Below are 17,886 nucleotides of genomic sequence, written 5' to 3'. Positions count from 1 at the left end.
CTCCGATACCGATTCTCATAACAGTCCGTGATTTCATTTTTAAATGACGGACGTCTGTTTTTCAGTCGGTGATTTGAAACGACGGACTGGATTTGTTTTCTCTTTGTGTGTACCTAAAAGCTGCCACATTTATGTTATTAGATCTTCGAGGTATTTAGTCGGCCAATCAGAGGCAAGTGTTAAAGCCTGCTCTCTTCTGATTGGCTCACTGGCCTGTTGTTGCTTGAGCTCCAGAGAGACGCCTGACAGAGGACCATTATAGGACAGTAATTGGACAATGGTAATAACAGTGACTGTGGAGCTGCATCTTTCTCCTCAGTAAGCTGTAAGATGCACCTGGAGCAGAAAATAAGAGAAGAAGGAAAGAAGGGATAAAAACAAAAAAGACTGAGGGATAAAACACAAGACAAAGGTTTTTACGATTCAGTCGTTGTAAAATTCATCACATTTAATCATTTTTATTATTCAGTGAATAATGAATAACAATTTGTTTCTGTGCTACAGTGTTAAAAACCACGTAATTAAAATGAATATTGAGAGTAATTACATTGAAAACCCATTCACATCGACAGGGTTGATGCTCTCCGGTTGCAAATGTCTTTACACAATACAATACACCTGTGGTTCCTCTCCCGATGCTCCCGTGGAGAGACTTCCTCTTTCCTCGCTAGATCAGTTTCCAGGTCACAGGCTTGTGAGATGGAGGAGTGAGGACAGGATGAAGCACATAATTAGGTGGATGAAAAGCACCCTGACTCCACTCAGGGGTCTCCTCTCAGCGAGACAAGCCTAGGCCTCATTGACAGGGAGGCGGTCGCACTCCGAGGACGTCCTGACCAGACGCATAACTACATCAATTGGCTGCGAAGGATGGCTCCGCTCCAAAGCAGCTACCTCGCCCAGCCCAACCCAGCACAGACAGAGAGAATTATAGATGCTGTATCCGACTTAACCGCATTAGTGTGTAGCGTACCCCCATCTACTCCCCCTGACTCGCTTTCCTTCCTGCCTGTTATGCGCCCACAGGAGCTGAAGGGCCAGATGTCTCAGTTACGGCCCCTTCTGTCAGTGGTGGAGCAGTACAGATTGGACCTGCAGACGCTGGCCACCCTGCGCCTGGAGCTGCTCAACCTGTCGATCATCTTGACAGCCATTCAGGAAGAGATCGGAGCGTACGACTACGAGGAGCTTCAGCAGCGGGTTTTGCTGCTGGAAACCAGGCTGCACAGCTGCATGAACAAACTAGGTATGTAACAAAAAGGGAAGGGGAAGCACTATAGGCTACTAATCACTCACCAATTCACAGTGACTACGTTTACATGCAGTCAATAACCCTTTCATAACCGGAATATTAGCAATAACCCAGTTGCACACGGCCATGAAAACACGAATAACCCTTTTGAAAAACCCCAATATGCTCATATTCCGGTTTTTAAAAACCCGAAAATGACCCCTAGGTTACTCCTTTTCTAACCCGAATATCTGGCCATGTCTACGCCTATCGGGATATTCCCGTCGAAAGGAACATTCATTTGTGTTCTGCGCATGTTCTATTCGCAAGGACTGTTGGTCTTTTGAGTACAGGAACTACTTGTTGCAAATTATACAAATTATATTATAATGACAGGTATACAGGCGCCTTTCAAACTTCTAATAAATAAATGTGTGCTCTGGCCACAGACTGTAGGCTCCGGCTCTTTCCTCGGGTCAGTCGGAGTTCTCAACATGACAGGACCTCCGACTCAGGCCGACTGCGAACTCTGATGAGGAAAGAAGCAGCTTAGAAATTGCTCAATCGGCCGATCGTGGGCTATGACACAAGAACTTTAAGAAAATAGAAATATACCCGGCTTTTATTCTCTCGAACAGTGGTGAAAGACAATTTCGGGATGTGGGTGGGGGAGTCAAGCGTAGACAACATGCCAAAAAACACCCGACTACCAATATTTATAAGCAACTTCACAGAAAAACAAGCCCAAAGTCGTTTATAATAAGCGGACTTGGCAACTGTGCCGCCGTGCTGCTGCTGCTGTTGTTTTTGGTAACAGGAAGAAGAAGCGGAAATGACGCACATTTTGCGTCATGACGTTCTCCGTGCGTCGAGACGTTGTCCGTGCGTCGCTGTTTTGATCATATCCCAATTTATTACAATCACCATGTAAACACGAATAACCCTGTTTGCTCACGCATGTAAACAGGTTATTCCAAATGTTTCAGAAATCGGAATATCGACCTTAACCCGAATACTGACTGCATGTAAACGTAGTCAGTGAAGTGAGGTATCTCTGAACCTGGAGGTTGTATTTTCAGCCAGATATCTAAGCAAAGGCTGTGAAAAATAGTCACTATTAAAATTCATTGCAACTGCTGTGAATCCAAGTCTCAAATCTTTTTGTTATGGACCAACAAGAGGAGGCTTTTACCCAAAATCCAAACTGATTTAAAAAGGCAGTCATGAGGCGTCGAAGTGGGACATAACCAACTGTTCTGACTGACTGCTTCATTTTTTCCCATTTCAACCTGTTTCTTTATTCTCCCACACTTATTATGTGAATAGACTTCATGAATTGCCGGTAAAATTGAGTCGAGGTGGCAGGTGATTAGATGAATGTCATAAACAGGCCGGCCAGGGGGGGTGACCTTGACAGACAGCATCACTCATTCACTCACTCACTCACTCACTCACTTCACAAACCAGAAAATCTGAACACACACCATTTAAACCTCCTCCTCCTTCTCCTCCTCCGCTACTGCTGCTGCACACTTAATACGGCACATTCATCATCTGTTAACAGGTTGCGGTCGTTTGACTGCAGTTAGCGGCCCGATCACCGTGAGAGCCTCGGGATCCCGCTTCGGCTCCTGGATGACTGACGCCATGATTCCCAGCTCCGACAGCAGAGTAGGTGTACAGTGTGCTGCTTACGTGTTTACGTCTGTGTGTGTGTGTGTGTGTGTGTGTGTGTGTGTGTGTGTGTGTGTGTGTGTGTGTACGTGACAGGTGAAGCAGGTGTTCAGAGGGAAGCCACGCTCCGTAGGCGAGACACTACAGGCAGAAACACTGCACTGATCAATTTTGAGATTTTGGGCTATTTTTCTTCCTTAACATCTTTCAGAAAAGTGGAAAGAAATGGTAGAAAATCCACATTAAGGTGGTTATTTTACTTCATTTTGCCTCTTTTGTCAGTAGATTTCTCCTAAATTCACCAAAAGTTATCATGCTACTGTGACACTCAGCAGTATGTTCGTTACCTTTAATTGTCAGTGCAAGCTATTTTTAGAACGGCGGAGCAGAGCCGTGAGCTGCTCAGAGCTACGCTACAGAGGTTCATGGGATTTCTTGGTTTCCCTCATCAAACTCATCAGATACACAATCCAATAACTCCAAAACGCTCTGGTGGACAAGTTGTGACCTGCACATTCACCACGCTATGAGATAATAACAGAACGTCACGAGACAGAGTTGTTTTAGAGGTAAATTCATGCAAAACCGCTGATGCATGTTCCCGTCGGGGGCAGTTGTTCAGCAAGCAGTCTCTGCATTTACCTCTAAAAAAACTCTGTCTTGTAACGTTCTGTTATTATCTCATAGCGTGGTGAATGTGCAGGTCACAACTTGTCCACCAGAGCGTTTTGGAGTTGTTGGATTGTGTATTTGATGAGTTTGATGAGGGAAACAAAGAAATCCCATTAGCCTCCGTAGCGTAGCTCTGAGCAGCTCACGGCTCTGCTCCGCCGTTCTAAAAACAGCTTGCACCGACAATTAAAGGTAACGAACCTACTGCTATGACTATAGGGATTATGGCAATGGGCCAATTTGCCAAAATGTTGAACTATCCCTTTAACACAAAAAATATTTGTCTTCATGTAAGCGATAAACTTGATATCTGTTAGTTAAAACTTTTACCCTATTCACCTGTAATTTCCCCTTAATGTGCTTCCTCTGCCGCTCTCTGCCTTATATACTTTCTCCACTCTGCCTCTGCTCACTACAAGCTTCACCCATTTCCTTTTCGAACACACATACTCTGTTCAGGGAGCGCATATTAAGCTAGTTGTCAAGGCGACTGTCTCCCAGTTGCCAGGTGTGATTTATATCGCCATGGTGACCCTTGCCTGTTCCCTATTAGAGCTTCTCCCTGGCGATGAGAAGGAGCTATACACAGTGGAAGTATCCCAGTTATTGCCTCATGTTTCCCAGTTACCAGTCTGACTGTTGTGGAGGCTTATGAGAATAGGACCCTCTTTTTTTCCTTTCTTTTTCTCTGTCTCTCTCTCCTTTTGTCTCTAAATCTGTGTATGAAGAAGCTCGGTTTTATTCAAACGCACCATACGCTCCTTCTGGATTTGTATTATAAATAAAATATCTGTAATTTACTGAAGTCACTTTTATCCTGCGTTCTTAAAGGAACCCTGTGGAGTTTTCTTGTAAACAAACAGTCGTGTTTACATTCAGTGTCTCGAACCAAAATGCACTCTGCGTTCCTCCGAGGCTCGCCGAATCTGTCTGATGCATCTCCTGCTTCCTCCTAAAACATTTTGCAGAGATGGTTTTTCTGATTTCTTTGTTTGGTTTTGAACATTGTGTTTATTGGATTTTGAAGTATATTGTGAACATATTTTTTCAACCCAAGCCCTCCTCACCCTCCCTCGCCCCATTTCATATTATAGGTATATACAGAAATATACTTAAATATAAAATAAAGTACAATAAGTTCATGACATAAAATAGGCAAAAATAGATGAATAATAAATAAAACAAATGAAGAAAAACACATTGTGAAAATACATAGATAAATTGGTAGAAGTTTGAGCGCCAAGTGGTGCAGGAGGTTAAGCAGGCGCCCCATGTGTTGAGGCTGAAGTCCTCGCTGCAGGCGGCCCCGGTTCAAATCCCGTGGGCGGCCCTTTCCTGCACGTCATTCCCCCTCTCTCTGCTTCCCCATTTCCTGTCCTGTCCTCTCAACTGTACTATCAAATGAAAAGCCCCAAAAATATACTTGAAAAAAATACAAAATTTGTAGAAGTTAAAGTCAAATAAATTGGATTTTTCTGATACTTAAAAAAAGAAAAAAGAAACCTGCATTGTTCATCCTGCATCACCCATAGTTACCGATACAGCTCCTCCACACACACTGAAATCTGCTCCCAGTGCAGCAGTCAGCACCTTGCATGGTCTCAACTATGAGTGATTGAGGATAAAGGATGAAGTCATTATGTAAATATAATGTAAATGTAAATTTAACATAGTTTTTAGACCATATTAGACCTATGAGGATTCGCACAATGCGTTCAAAGACGGCACTTCGTTCAGCTCTGTGAAACAGAAAACCACACCCGTTTGTACAGTAAATACGCTGCGTTTCCTGCCACCTGATGAAAAACCTGCTGCAGGTCGTCTTATACAGAGACAGGTGCTGCTGTCAGCGGTTGTGTATTTTACTGCTCTATAAATATGATGTCATTGACATTTCCTGTACGGTCGGCTACTACAAAGGACACAATAGTGTTTATTGATCTCTCCGATAACAAACAGTGATGTAACCAGGTTATGTGATCACTGCCGGCTGCTGATGTCCTTTATGTGGTGATAACCTTGAAGGCCTTTGATATTTCATAGGCTCTGATTATTATGGGGCTGCTGATATTGACCATCAACCACCAATAATGGCAAATATGATTATATTTCTTTTTCTTTTTTTTTTTCTTTCATTTCTCCTGTGAGTCAAAAATAAGTGAAGTCATTCTCATACAACCTTTGGTATCCATGACTACAGAGTCTGCACAGGGTCCCAGTTTGGCATTTATGAATTCTTCATTAGCTCATCGGTGTGAATGTATGTGTGTGTGTGTCTCTCTGTGTGTGTGTGTTCACAGATTATACTTTATACACTCAAACACACACACACACACACACAGAAACAAGCTCACGCCTGCACACACACCTGTCGGCGTACTTGAGAACAGCTGCTGAGGTGTGGATATCCCCTGATCTGTCAAGATGTCTTTGCTGATAGTGTGAGATCGAGAGAGGGAAGAAGAAGAAGAGAGCAAATAATAGAGAGAGAGAGAGAGAGAGAGAAGTGATGGTTGGTGAAGAGGTGGGAAGCAGGGACAGGAGAGGCAGGAAAACGAAGAGGGGGCGGACAGAAGGAGGAAGAAACAAGGAGCGGGCGACGGTTCATCAAACAGTCAGGAAAGAGCGAGTGGAGACAGGTTGTGATAGACATTAAATATAGGTTTGGATGTTTTCATATGGCGTCACCTCCCCCGGGGATGTTACGTGCATCTGTGTTTGTTTATGTGTTTGTCAGCGTTGCATTGCATTGAACGCAAAAAACTACTGAGCTAATTTGCAGTGAACCAGGACTGGATCCATTAAAATAAAAATGTAATGCAGATCTGGTTTAAGAGGCAGATTCATGTTATGTTTGTTTTTTTAATCGCTCTAACATGCGAGAGAGGGGATTATTTAACGCTTATTTAATGCTATACAGTAATGTTTGGAGTTTGGATAATCAGACATATTGATGGTGTGGTGGTGACCTGGCCTTGTGACGTTGTGGGTCACTGGGCGTTAAAGGTGGAGGCTGCAGGATTTTCATAAAGACAAAAATATAGACTTATGTGACCGATGTTGTTCTGTGACCTGCCCTGAGTGGGTTTCGAAACCGTTTTGCCAAGAGGTCAATGACCACTTGGCAAGTGGATTAGCACGTCTTTTACTGTATGGGTGAGTGAGTTTAACTCCAGTACCGCTAACCGCCACATGCTGTCACTTCTCCTGACTGTGACTATACGACTACACGGACCTCCGTTACACTTATACAAAAGAAATCCTGCTTAATCATCACACACAGGCTTCTTCTGCATGTGTGGTAGTGACCGTGTCTGCAGACCGACAGTAGTCGTCCGTTGTTGTTGTTACGTTACGTCCATAGACTGTATGCATCCAGAGGTGTGTCTCAGGTTACAGGTGAGAGCGGTGGGGAGGTATGACATCATCCTTTCACAAAATATCTGTTCTGGGTGTCTACATGAAAACATTGAAGCAGCGTTTTTAGATTTTCCCACTCTGGGACCTGTTTCTAAAAAATACAGTTTTCACCCCCTCAAAACGCCTTTTCTGTCTGGAGAAAACGCCAAAACGATAAAATACTTATGTGGATTCATTAAATCCGTATTTGTGTGGTAGTGAATAGCAAATAAAGTGGAGAAGGGTTCAACAGCAGTAGGACACGGCCCGGGTCAGTCCTGACAACTGCCATCAGGGGCAGATTGAATGTTGTGTTTACAAACTGCATCAAACAAACCCACAGACTCACCATCCTACTCTTTACCTTTAAGACCAAAACCTGGCGGTCATTGTTTGATGTATCAGCGGGATGAAGAAAAACTAAACAATCCTAAAGTCCAGCTGGAGTAAAAAGCTGTAGATCCGTGTGTTTATCGGACGCCCCAATAATACTGCACATTGGATTATTGGACTGTTAGGGAGGATTTTACTGTCCTGAAAACACAATCACTCTGTTCTCCGTCCGAGTGATCAGGAGGTAAACAGTAGAGTAATTACCATGTTTGCATTAGGTCCTGAGCACGCCTCTCTGAGCTAAGAGAGTGAACACAAGGTCGTCAGGGGGACGTCTGCGGCCGGCCACTCTTTTATACTTCAATTCACTTCACTTCACTTTAAAGTCTGAGGAGTTTTTTTTTTTTTTTTTTAGTGCAGAGTGGAAACAAACAGCCAGAGCACAGAGTCAGCAGCAGCAGCAGCAGCAGCAGCACAACATATTGACAGGCACAACACATTATACTTTAAATATAAATAGTATTACTATCCAGCGCAGAGCTGCATGCGTAATGTGTGCACGATGCAAGGATTATGAATAATACTAAACATGGTTTTCAGTTTAATCTGTACGTGATGTTTTGGTTTTTTTGGTTTTTCATCTTCTTTTCAAACCTGAGTCGAATCAACCAATCAGCTTGGTCTGACAAAGGTCTGCATATGGAAATGTGAAGGTCAGGCAGGTGTGGTCAAACATTATTTCACCTTTACAAACTAATCAAGCAGAACTGGGCATTTGAATTTAATAAGACTTCATATTGCTGCACAAATTGAGCCTAGGTCTTTCTTTTCTTTCCAATGAATATATGTTCCTAGCATGATTTACTCAACAAATTGCCTCGTAGCCATGGTAACACGCGTGCAGTGAAACCTGTCGGTCCGTCTCTGCAGGTTTGTCGATGTTCTCCTCATGTTATTTCTCCTCTGTGACACCGGAGAACATAAACGAATGCATGGAGATTCACAAGGCGTTGAACTCCATAAATATTTGCTCAGACAGAGGACGGAGGATTTTCTATCCCTTATGTTTAAGAGGAGCGGATTACGCCGCAGCGAGCGACCACAGTGATTATTAGGATAAAATCCAATTCTATTCTTCAGGGGAGTGAGGTGGGAGGGAGACGGGGGAGGCATGGAGAGAAAATCAATCTCTAGAACTTAGTTGTGAGTTCAAAAACATCATCCCTCACTTTTTTCTTTTTTTTTGTTTGTTGAGTGCGTGCAGTGCACGGATCACTGTACAATAAGCGGCTGGAGCTTGTTTATCTAAAGCAAATGGTGCATTCAAATGCAAGAGAAAAAAAAGCTGCCACAAAAAAACAAAGGGACTCCAGCTCCTTTGAAAACACCGTTTTAAAAAAAAGGGGATTAAAGCGGAGAAGTTTTCATCAGATGAGCCGGTCCAATAGGAATATTTACACCAGAGAGAAGAGAGAGAAGAGAAGCGTTGGTGGTGGTGAAAGAGAGAAAGAGCAATCAGTTTGCTTCATTGTCTTTCCAAGGCACAAGCTGAGTCTCAATTAAACACTGTTATTGAAGGACAGCAGAATCACAGCAATCAGTTAAACACTGCGACTACAAATTAACTGTAATTAAAAAAAAAAAAACACACTGCAGCCGGGAGATTTTCTTTTTCTTCGACCCATGAAAGAAAGATCCTTTTCATCTGCTCACTCTTTTTCTGGCCCGATGTACTTTTGTCTGTTTACGGAGGGAATAACGAACATCTCGTCCCACCACTCTCTGCTCCTTCATCTGTTTCACCTCTCGCCACTCTTTGGGTAATTAATCCTCCACGCTGTTGTTGACGCTCAATTTTCTCCTCATCTCAGTCCTTCTTCTTCTTCCTCTTCCTCCTCATCTCTCTGCCTCTGTCTCCGTCTGTTTGTTTCACAAGTGCTTTTCTCCTTTTCCTCCTCTTGCCCTATATTTACACAGGGCCGGTTCTAGGCAGGCATATATGAGGGGGCAGTCAGAAATGTGAAGGGGGCATCATGTGAACACATCATGCTCCAGCACTTTTCTTTCTCTGTGCTTATAGTAACTTCATTGAATTGGGTTGTTGGCTATGTGTCCAACGGCAACCTGGAGAAGTGGATTGCACTTTGTCAGGCCTCTACCTTCAGACCTGTCCAACTAGGGGTCAGGGTGGCCAACCAGGGTCTTAGAGCCCAAATTTTTTACTGTTGTAATGCAAAGAGCCACATTATAGTGGGGGGGGGGGGTGCATATACCTGAAGATGCATTGCAAACCCAGAGGGGGTGGAAAAGGTGAGTAGCTAAATACCTGTAGGTGGGTCTGGGGGCATCCCCCCAGAAAATTTTTGTGATTTTAAAATGTGAGTGAAGCATTCTGGTGTACTCTGAGAAGAGGAGGGGGGGGGGGACAGAACATTTTAGAAAAGAACACTGTCCCTTTTTCGGCGGATTTTTGTGCTACTGCAGATAATTTTGTCAATTTGTAGGATTAAGATTATTAAGAGTAAGATTATTCTTATTTCTGCTCCCTTTTGTTGAGATTTGGGAGGTTTTTGTTTTTATTGTAGCTTTGTTAAAATGCAAGATCATTTTTCTGACTGATTTATTGCCCGATGCCATGTAGCTATCTCGCTTTCTTCCCCCCGCCCTCAGCCCGTTGTCTTTGTTGTCACTTTGTTGTCGCTCCACAGAGCACATGGCTAATTAATATGCACGTGCTGACTATATGGTTGTGTCTAGGCATTCCGGGGACGGAGGTGCGTTCACTTGCGCAACTGCGCACCGTTCTTGGATCCAGTTTGATTTATCGAAGAGAAATTGCTAAGAGTTGTGCACGCACAGTTTGATAGATCTGAAAAAGGTGTAAATATTTTGGGTGTCTTTTCGCCGTAGGGCTAAGCAAAACATTTAGTAGCAGCAGTTTTACACTGCTATACAGTTTTGATAAATGAGGCCCCAGGCCATAAGCCCAGAGCCCAGACGCTCACAGATGAAGCTTCTTCGCGGCTCATCCGCGGCGCTGTCCGTGGTGCTGAAGGTGACAGGTTAACTTGACAAACAAACTGCAGCATAGTTCTGTTTGTTTATCATGTGTGTCAGTTTTGTTTGTGACTTGATGTTTAGTTGTTGAGATTAAGAACATCACTCCCTCATCAAACCGGTGATAGGCATGCTGAAAAGAAAAGAGAGAGAGAGACGCGCCTGGGTATCGCAGCTGTAAAAAAAGAAAAAGAAAAAAAAGAGACGCGCGGAATAGCGGTATCAAAAAGTGTCGGACTACCGGCATGTCTAGATAGAGGGATGTCTGAACCCCCAACTTAACTTCTTTCTCTTTGGTAATATACACATTTGTTGAGTATATTAAAATGTGCTTTCTCAACTTCTAAAATTTGGATTTGAGGGGGCAAGACATTTATTTGAGGGGGCACTGCCCCCTCTTGCCCCTGCGTAGAGCCGGGCCCGTATTTACACCTCTTCTCTTTGCTCTCTGGTTGCAAATTTTCATTTTGGCTGAGAGCGTTAGAAGGAGAGAGAGGGAATCAGTCTTTCAATACCTCGAATAGATTCAGATTTATTACCTCTAATTTTCTATGTTTTATTAACTGGAGAAATGTATAGAGCAAAAAACTGCTCCTCAAACACCATTAACACCAGAGAGATAACTTTTAAAGTTCAGCATATTGGAAAACAATATTACAATCATTTATTATCTAAATGTACTTATATATCTTTTTTATCTATCTATGTGTTGATTTCAGACAGAGTTAAATTTAAAAGAAACGTCATTTCTACCAGGAAACCATTAGTTTAACAGTTGAACAGGACAACAGACTGTGCTCATTGGTCAGTAAATATCATTATCTGTAGTTAGCAAGTGTTAGATAAAAAACTCTTAAATCTCTGGCTGACTCATTTCAAAATAAGATCTCTGTTAAAGGATCTAAAATATGCGCTCGACGGCGACGTATTGTGCCGCGTCCTTGATGTGGTGCTAAAAGGCAGAGGCTAAATCATCGCCATTAGTTGATGATTCATGTAAGAGACATTGAAATGAACAAGGAGCATTTGTTATATAACATAACCCTGTTCGGTTGGTTATCAGGGAACAAAAGGAAAAACTCAGACAGAAAAGAAAAAGTAAGTAACACAGATGTTAGATTTTTATATTTTTTGCTTTAGCGCTAATATGTTCACACTGAGTTTTACTTCTGGTGACGTCCGGTCCATTAGTCTGAGAGTCAGCGTGAGCAGCGTGGGTTAGAGCAGATGGACAGGAGGCTGCTTTTGGTTTTGGACATTTAAAGAAAAGAAAAGAAAAAAGAAAACCGCTCTCTAAACTCATATTGCATAAGGAGTGTCTTTCATACTGCAGCTCCAGTTGGGCTTGTTGAGAAACCTAAAGCTTGACAGGCCCGCTGTGCTTGGTTACGGTTGCTAAGCTGTGATTGGACAGCCGACTGGTTCAGCCGAGGGGCTTTATAGCAAGACAGACAGCCCGAAACGCCGTGCACCATGTCATTATCTAATCACATTTCTGGTGAGCGTGGCAGGTGTCCGTTATGACTCAGTCTGCAAATGTAATGTCACTGGACGCCAGGTGGGAGTCGGTGTTACCGTACGTCCTGAACAAGCTGCCGCGTGTGAAATCAGAGATGAAACGTCTGCTCTCTCCTCCTCCCTCCTCCCTCAGGTGTGGTCGATGGACGGCTACTACAAGGGGAGGCGTGTGCTGGAGTACAGGACCATGGGGGATTTCACCAAGGGACAGAACTTTGTGCAGCATTTGTTGCCGCACCCCTGGGCAGGAACCGGCCACGTGGTCTACAACGGGTCGCTGTACTACAACAAGCACCAGAGCAACATCCTGGTAAGAGGCTGAAGAGGCCGAGGGGTCACGCTCCGGCGTGTAAAATGGGGGGAAAACTGTGATTTCCAGCGTTCAGATTCTAGATTGAACCGGCTCCCGTCATCAAAAGGGATGGTTGCCTCCGAGAACAAAATAAACTTGTCTTCCACGACTGAGAGTATTTCAGGAGCATCGAGCGATGAGGGGAAGATCTAAACCAGGGGTTCCTAACCTCTTTTACCTTGAGGCCCAATTTTTTTCAGTACAAAGTGGCTCGGGGCCCATGGCCCCGATAGTTCACCACGCCAAGAGATAATAACTGACCGTTACTGTATGTGACGGAGTTGTTTTCGAGGCAACTGCAGAGACTGCTTGCCGAAAAACTGCTCCCAACGGGAACGGGCATCAGCAGTTTGCATGAATTTCCCTCTAAAACAACTCTGTCTCATAACGTTCTGGTGAATGTGCAGGTCACAACCATAGACCGTAAAAAGAATGGACGTAGCGTCCGTGACGTCACCCATTGGTTTTGGGGAGTCGTTTTTGTGACTCAAATATGGCGGCCTGAACAGCGCCATGTTGGATTGGCCGGCCGAGAACCCGCCCACTGGCCTCGAAGCAGCTGTCCACGGAGCTGCTCGGGCCTGTCACTCAACGTTTCCGCGCCCTAATTGGCCAGAGTTTTAACCTAATAATAGTAAAACGGTAGAGTTAAAAAAAATTCACCCCCCTCAGAGTGTGTGCGGGGGTAGAAACTATCGATTGAGAAAAAAAAACGTTCTGACACCAGGCTTTTAACATGTTTACTGAGGATGTAAAATCGGCGATTTTAACATGGGGGTCTATGGGGAATGCTCCCTTCTGACACCAGCCCCCAGAGGAAGCCGGGGGGATTGCAGTTTTTTGAACGCGGAAGTGAGCTTCACTTCTCAGACCCACAACTGCCCCCTTGGTCACAACTTGTCCACCAGAGCGTTTTGGAGTTATTGAAACCAAAAAATCCCATGAGCCTACGTAGCGTAGCTCTGAGCAGCTTGTGGCTCTGCTCCGCCGTTCTAAAAATAGCTTGCACCAACTGGTAATGAACCTACTGCTAAGACTATAGGGATTATGGCAATGGGCCAATTTGCCAAAATGTTGAACTATCCCTTTAACACTGTACTGTACAGTATGTGGGCAGGGGGTCACAGGACATGTATGTTCTGATGATACAAGTCAGCAATGTAAAACTTAAGGATGTGGGACATTGAAACATCCCTGGACGCTATGAGCGAGAGGCAAACAGCCAATAATTTAACAGCTGTGTAGTTGGGTTGCAGCAGAACAGCGTGTAGTGAAAACAGGAGGCTGAAGTAGGAGATTATAAACTTGCTAGTCGGTATGGTAACGGAAACAGGTGACTGTTACTGCCCCAACCCTGACATAGCAGCGGTGGTAATAATGAAGCAGCATCAGGCCGCTCACCATCACTGAAATGCTTGATGGAATCTCTGCTTTAATACGCTGCAGTGACCTTGGGTTGGTTGGTCTGGTCTCAACATCACAGTTTGGCTTTTGTTAAACTCCTTTAAATCCAGACACTTTTCTTGCTTCTTACTCATCAACTTTGAGGACAACATGTTCACTTGCTTTCTAACATGCCCCACCCACTAACAGGTCTCACGTGTTATTCAGTGTTTTTCACTTCAACCGTCAGTGGTCATAATGTTATGCCTGATCAATGTGCATGTGTGTGTGTGTCTCCAGGTTCAGTACCACTTCCGCTCCCGCAGCGTGTTGCTCCAGCGCAGCCTGAGTGGAGCCGGATACAACAACACGTTCCCCTACAGCTGGGGCGGCTCCTCCGACATCGACCTCATGGCTGATGAGACGGGACTCTGGGCCGTCTACACCACCATCCCCAACGCTGGAAACATCATGGTACAGTTTACCCCCCAGTGTGTGTGTGTGTGTGTGTGTCCTGCATTTACTCCAAACTAAATAAAAGGCAAAGAACTTGAAGCTGTTTCTTTTTTTTTTTCTCTCTAACTGAATTTTATAATTGAAGTTTCTGCAGTCAGCAGGTTTTGCTTTACCTACCAGAAGTCATAAACCCCTACGGTTTTTAAAAATCCATTAAAAAAGCTGACAGAGACATTGTTGCGTTGAACAATGCCATCTAACATAATGAACAGCAGTTTCACCCAACACCATTTTAATATACGGCTAATTTTCTCCATTACTGCGCTTCTGTTACAACTCCCTGCATTTACCCAGGGGACAAATAAGGTGTGTGTGTGTGTGTGTCATCCTGGTGTTACTCATGTTGTGGGGACTGAGGGGACTGAAATCTGTTTGTGACAAGAAATAACATGAATCATGGAATCGTAAAGACGTAATTCAAAGTTGGGTTATCAGGTTAGGTTCGGGTTAAGTTCAGGTTTTCCTGTGGAAGAGTGAGAAACATAAATATAAAGACCGACTGACTGTTTTTCCAGTAAAATCAAATCAATCCAAAAGGCAGTGAAAAGTTTGAGGGTTGGCAAAAAAAGCAAAAAATAATAACAGAATACAATTCTCCCTTCTCCAGTAATTAAATTACACCCTCAAAGAAAAGTTAAGATATCGAACTCCCTGTTTCAGCAAACACAGAGGAATAAAATGTGGGATGAAACGAAATTACAACCAACTCCTTTTACTTAAGATACAACAGATACAGATACTTTATCGTGTTATCAGTTTAACATTGATCTAGCACAAATTTTTGTGTGTGTTTGTTGTTTCTTTTGGTTTGTTTTTTACTCATACCCCTGACACTATCATAGCATCAGGGTGTAATGGACAGTGATCATTAATGATTATTGGTGATTATAGTTCATTTACCCCTTAATTGGTATGGCATGGTGATGTGAGGCAGATAAACCAATGTGTATAAGTATGTATATGTATACGTATATATATTAGTAGAACCAACAAACAAATATCATGAGACAGAAAGCACTGGACTACTACTCGTTCTTTTTATTACTTCAGTTACTTCATTTAACAATGTCAGGTGCTGTACTGTATGCCCATTTTGTATGAAGGTTTTTTCTAATGTAGTTTATCTAGTTTATCTAGTTAAAGTGAAATATAAAAAAAAACAGAAGAAAATGTGAATTATTGCACATTTTCGTCCCACCACGGTTTCACAGCAGCGTTCCTCCAGTCAGAGGAAGAAGCTGCAGCATGATCGCAACAAATTAAGAGCTCCAGTTGAAAAGATGTTGAAAACGTGAAGGAAGGGAAACATGAACGTTATCGTTTCCTGGCTGCTTCACACAGACGTGATGTTTCTGTCTTCTGCTGCTGCTGCTGCTGCTGCTGCTGCTGCTGCTGCTGCTGCTGCTGCTGCTCAGCCTCTCTGCAGCAGCAGCAGCAGCAGGAGCTTTACTGAACGTTTAAGTCACATGCTTCCTGTGTGTCATGTTTTATTCAGCAGCTCTGGTTCCATTGCTTTGTCACATTGTGCTTTTATCAGCACATCCAGTTTTTCCGCTTGAGCTAAATGTGAAAAAAAATGAAATAATAAATTGTTTGATATTTTTCGTTTTATGTGCAAATAGAAAATAAGCATAAAAGGGGGGTAAACAGGTTTTTTTTTATTGTCTTTTGTTGCCAGAGCATGTGATTATGTTGACTTAATTGTGGTCTATCACCAGAGACGACAAATAGCTGGATCACGTGCAAAAGGCCTCTTCTCAATCAGGAGCTCAGATCTCTCTTTCTCTCTCTCTCTCTCTCTCTCTCTCTGTCTCTCTCTGCAGGTGAGCCGCCTGGACCCTCGCTCGCTCGACGTGCTCCAGAGCTGGGACACGGGGTTTCCCAAGCGCAGCGCAGGCGAGGCCTTCATGATCTGCGGCACCCTGTACGTCACCAACTCCCACCTGGCCGGGGCCAAGGTGCACTTCGCCTACCACACCAACACGTCCACGTACGAGTACACCGACATCCCCTTCCACAACCAGTACTCGCACATCAGCATGATGGACTACAACCCCAGGGAGCGAGCGCTGTACACCTGGAACAACGGACACCAGGTGCTCTACAACGTCACGCTGTTTCACGTCATCCGGAGTGACGGATAGATAGACGGCATGTAGGAAACGGGTTAGATAAAAAAACAAAACAAAAACACACAAATACAGCAGAGATGGAGGTGGTGGGTTATCGAAGGGTGCCGCAATTCACAACACATACGCATACAGACACATACATATACACACACACACACAAGCCATGGTCATTCATGCCAACAGGAAAGTGAGAACCATCAGTGTTTGAATGTGAATGACTTCCAGACTGCGAAAAGCTCGCCGAGCTAATAACTAGACACAATACACGGTTGTCAAACACCAGTGTAAAGGTCACAGACAAGAGTATTCATCACAGCCAAGATGAAAATTAACTGTCTGTGCCACAGGGACGGACGCTGATAGAAAAGGAGGAGGAGGAGGAGGAGGAGGAGGAGGGAGTTGTCAGACAGTTTGAGCTCATCCATTTTCTGTTGCGTTTCATTTCCACCTGTGTCTCGAGAAGTGATTTTTTGGTAACACTTTATTTTAAGGGGTCCTTGTTCCTGTGTATCTACCTAATTAATTACAGTGTAATTACCTATGAAACCGTATGTAATAACATGTACTTACATTGTAAATACATAGTGTATTTTGGTGTACTTACAGGTCCTTGTTACACTTGTAATAAGAAATGCCAAAGTGGCCTCTCTCTTTGCACAAGCATTTCTTATTACAAGTGTAACAAGGACCTGTAAGTACACCAAAATACACTATGTATTTACAATGTAAGTACATGTTATTACATACGGTTACATAGGTAATTACACTGTAATTAATTAGGTAGATACACAGGAACAAGGACCCCTTAAAATAAAGTGTTACCGATTTTTTTTTTTTGGTGGTAGGGGGGAGGGGGAGGGGGGGAGTTGAGGTCAAATTGACGAAAATATTTTAAAAAAAGAAGAAAAAAAAAGAGAAACAGTCAAAAACGTCGAGCTCGTCAGACCTCAAGCCGTGACGACGACAACGACGACCCTGACGGAGATATTCTAGGGTTTGTGATGTGATCGTGGACATATTCAGTCAGCATGGTTGTTCATTCAATAAACATTACTGTCAAAAAAAAAACATGGCCGAGGTTGGTTGTTGTTGTTGTCGTTTTCTCTGGTGCAGGACGAGCGATGAAAAAATGAGCAACACAGTCGTTTTGTTTTTATTTTTTTAATACAAACCTGCATGTTTTTGTCTGCACGTCATAGTCGTCGTGGGCTGAAAAATGGACACGTAGGTTTGATTCTGTGTTTGTTGAAACCTGTTACGCAACAATAAATCGACAAAATACCTGAATAAAAAGAAGCAAGACTAACTTGTAAATCGGAGAAAAGGGAATAAGAGTCACCTCCCACCGCCCTCACCCCCCCCACCCCACTCTCACCCCTCCCCTCCCCTCTCCCTCTATCCTCCTGAGTCTAAATAAGGAAAGGTAAGAGCCAGACCCGGCCAGACAGAACAATATATAAAGCTCACCTTACTGAATGAAATCCGAAAATAGGGCTGCCGGTGACCTTCACACCAAATCAAGAGTGAAATAATGACAACATAACAAAAGGTCTTCCTGCTGGCAGAGAGATGCTCTCTCCCTCTCTTTCTCCCTCTTTCTCTCCCTCTCTCCCTCTCTA

At 43.6% G+C, this 17,886-nt stretch overlaps 1 protein-coding gene across 1 annotated transcript in view; it reads left to right on the top strand.

The window, feature by feature from the left end:
- LOC310994544 (noelin-2-like) overlaps positions 1-16,279 on the top strand; it is a gene marked incomplete at both ends in the record, with an annotated part of 35,228 nt that extends 18,949 nt beyond the window's left edge. The window contains 5 exons of the mRNA XM_083983276.1: positions 1,027-1,246; positions 2,796-2,902; positions 12,018-12,194; positions 13,920-14,093; positions 15,959-16,279. Coding sequence (XP_083839402.1) covers positions 1,027-1,246; positions 2,796-2,902; positions 12,018-12,194; positions 13,920-14,093; positions 15,959-16,279 — 999 coding nt within the window. The remainder of the gene's footprint in view (positions 1-1,026; positions 1,247-2,795; positions 2,903-12,017; positions 12,195-13,919; positions 14,094-15,958) is intronic.
- Positions 16,280-17,886: the final 1,607 nt, after the last annotated feature.

Source organism: Trachurus trachurus (genome assembly GCF_905171665.1).
Source record: "Trachurus trachurus genome assembly, chromosome: 1".
Lineage (NCBI taxonomy): Eukaryota > Metazoa > Chordata > Actinopteri > Carangiformes > Carangidae > Trachurus > Trachurus trachurus.
Note: the sequence above shows the minus strand (reverse complement) of the source record. Positions and strands in the feature narration are given on the sequence as shown.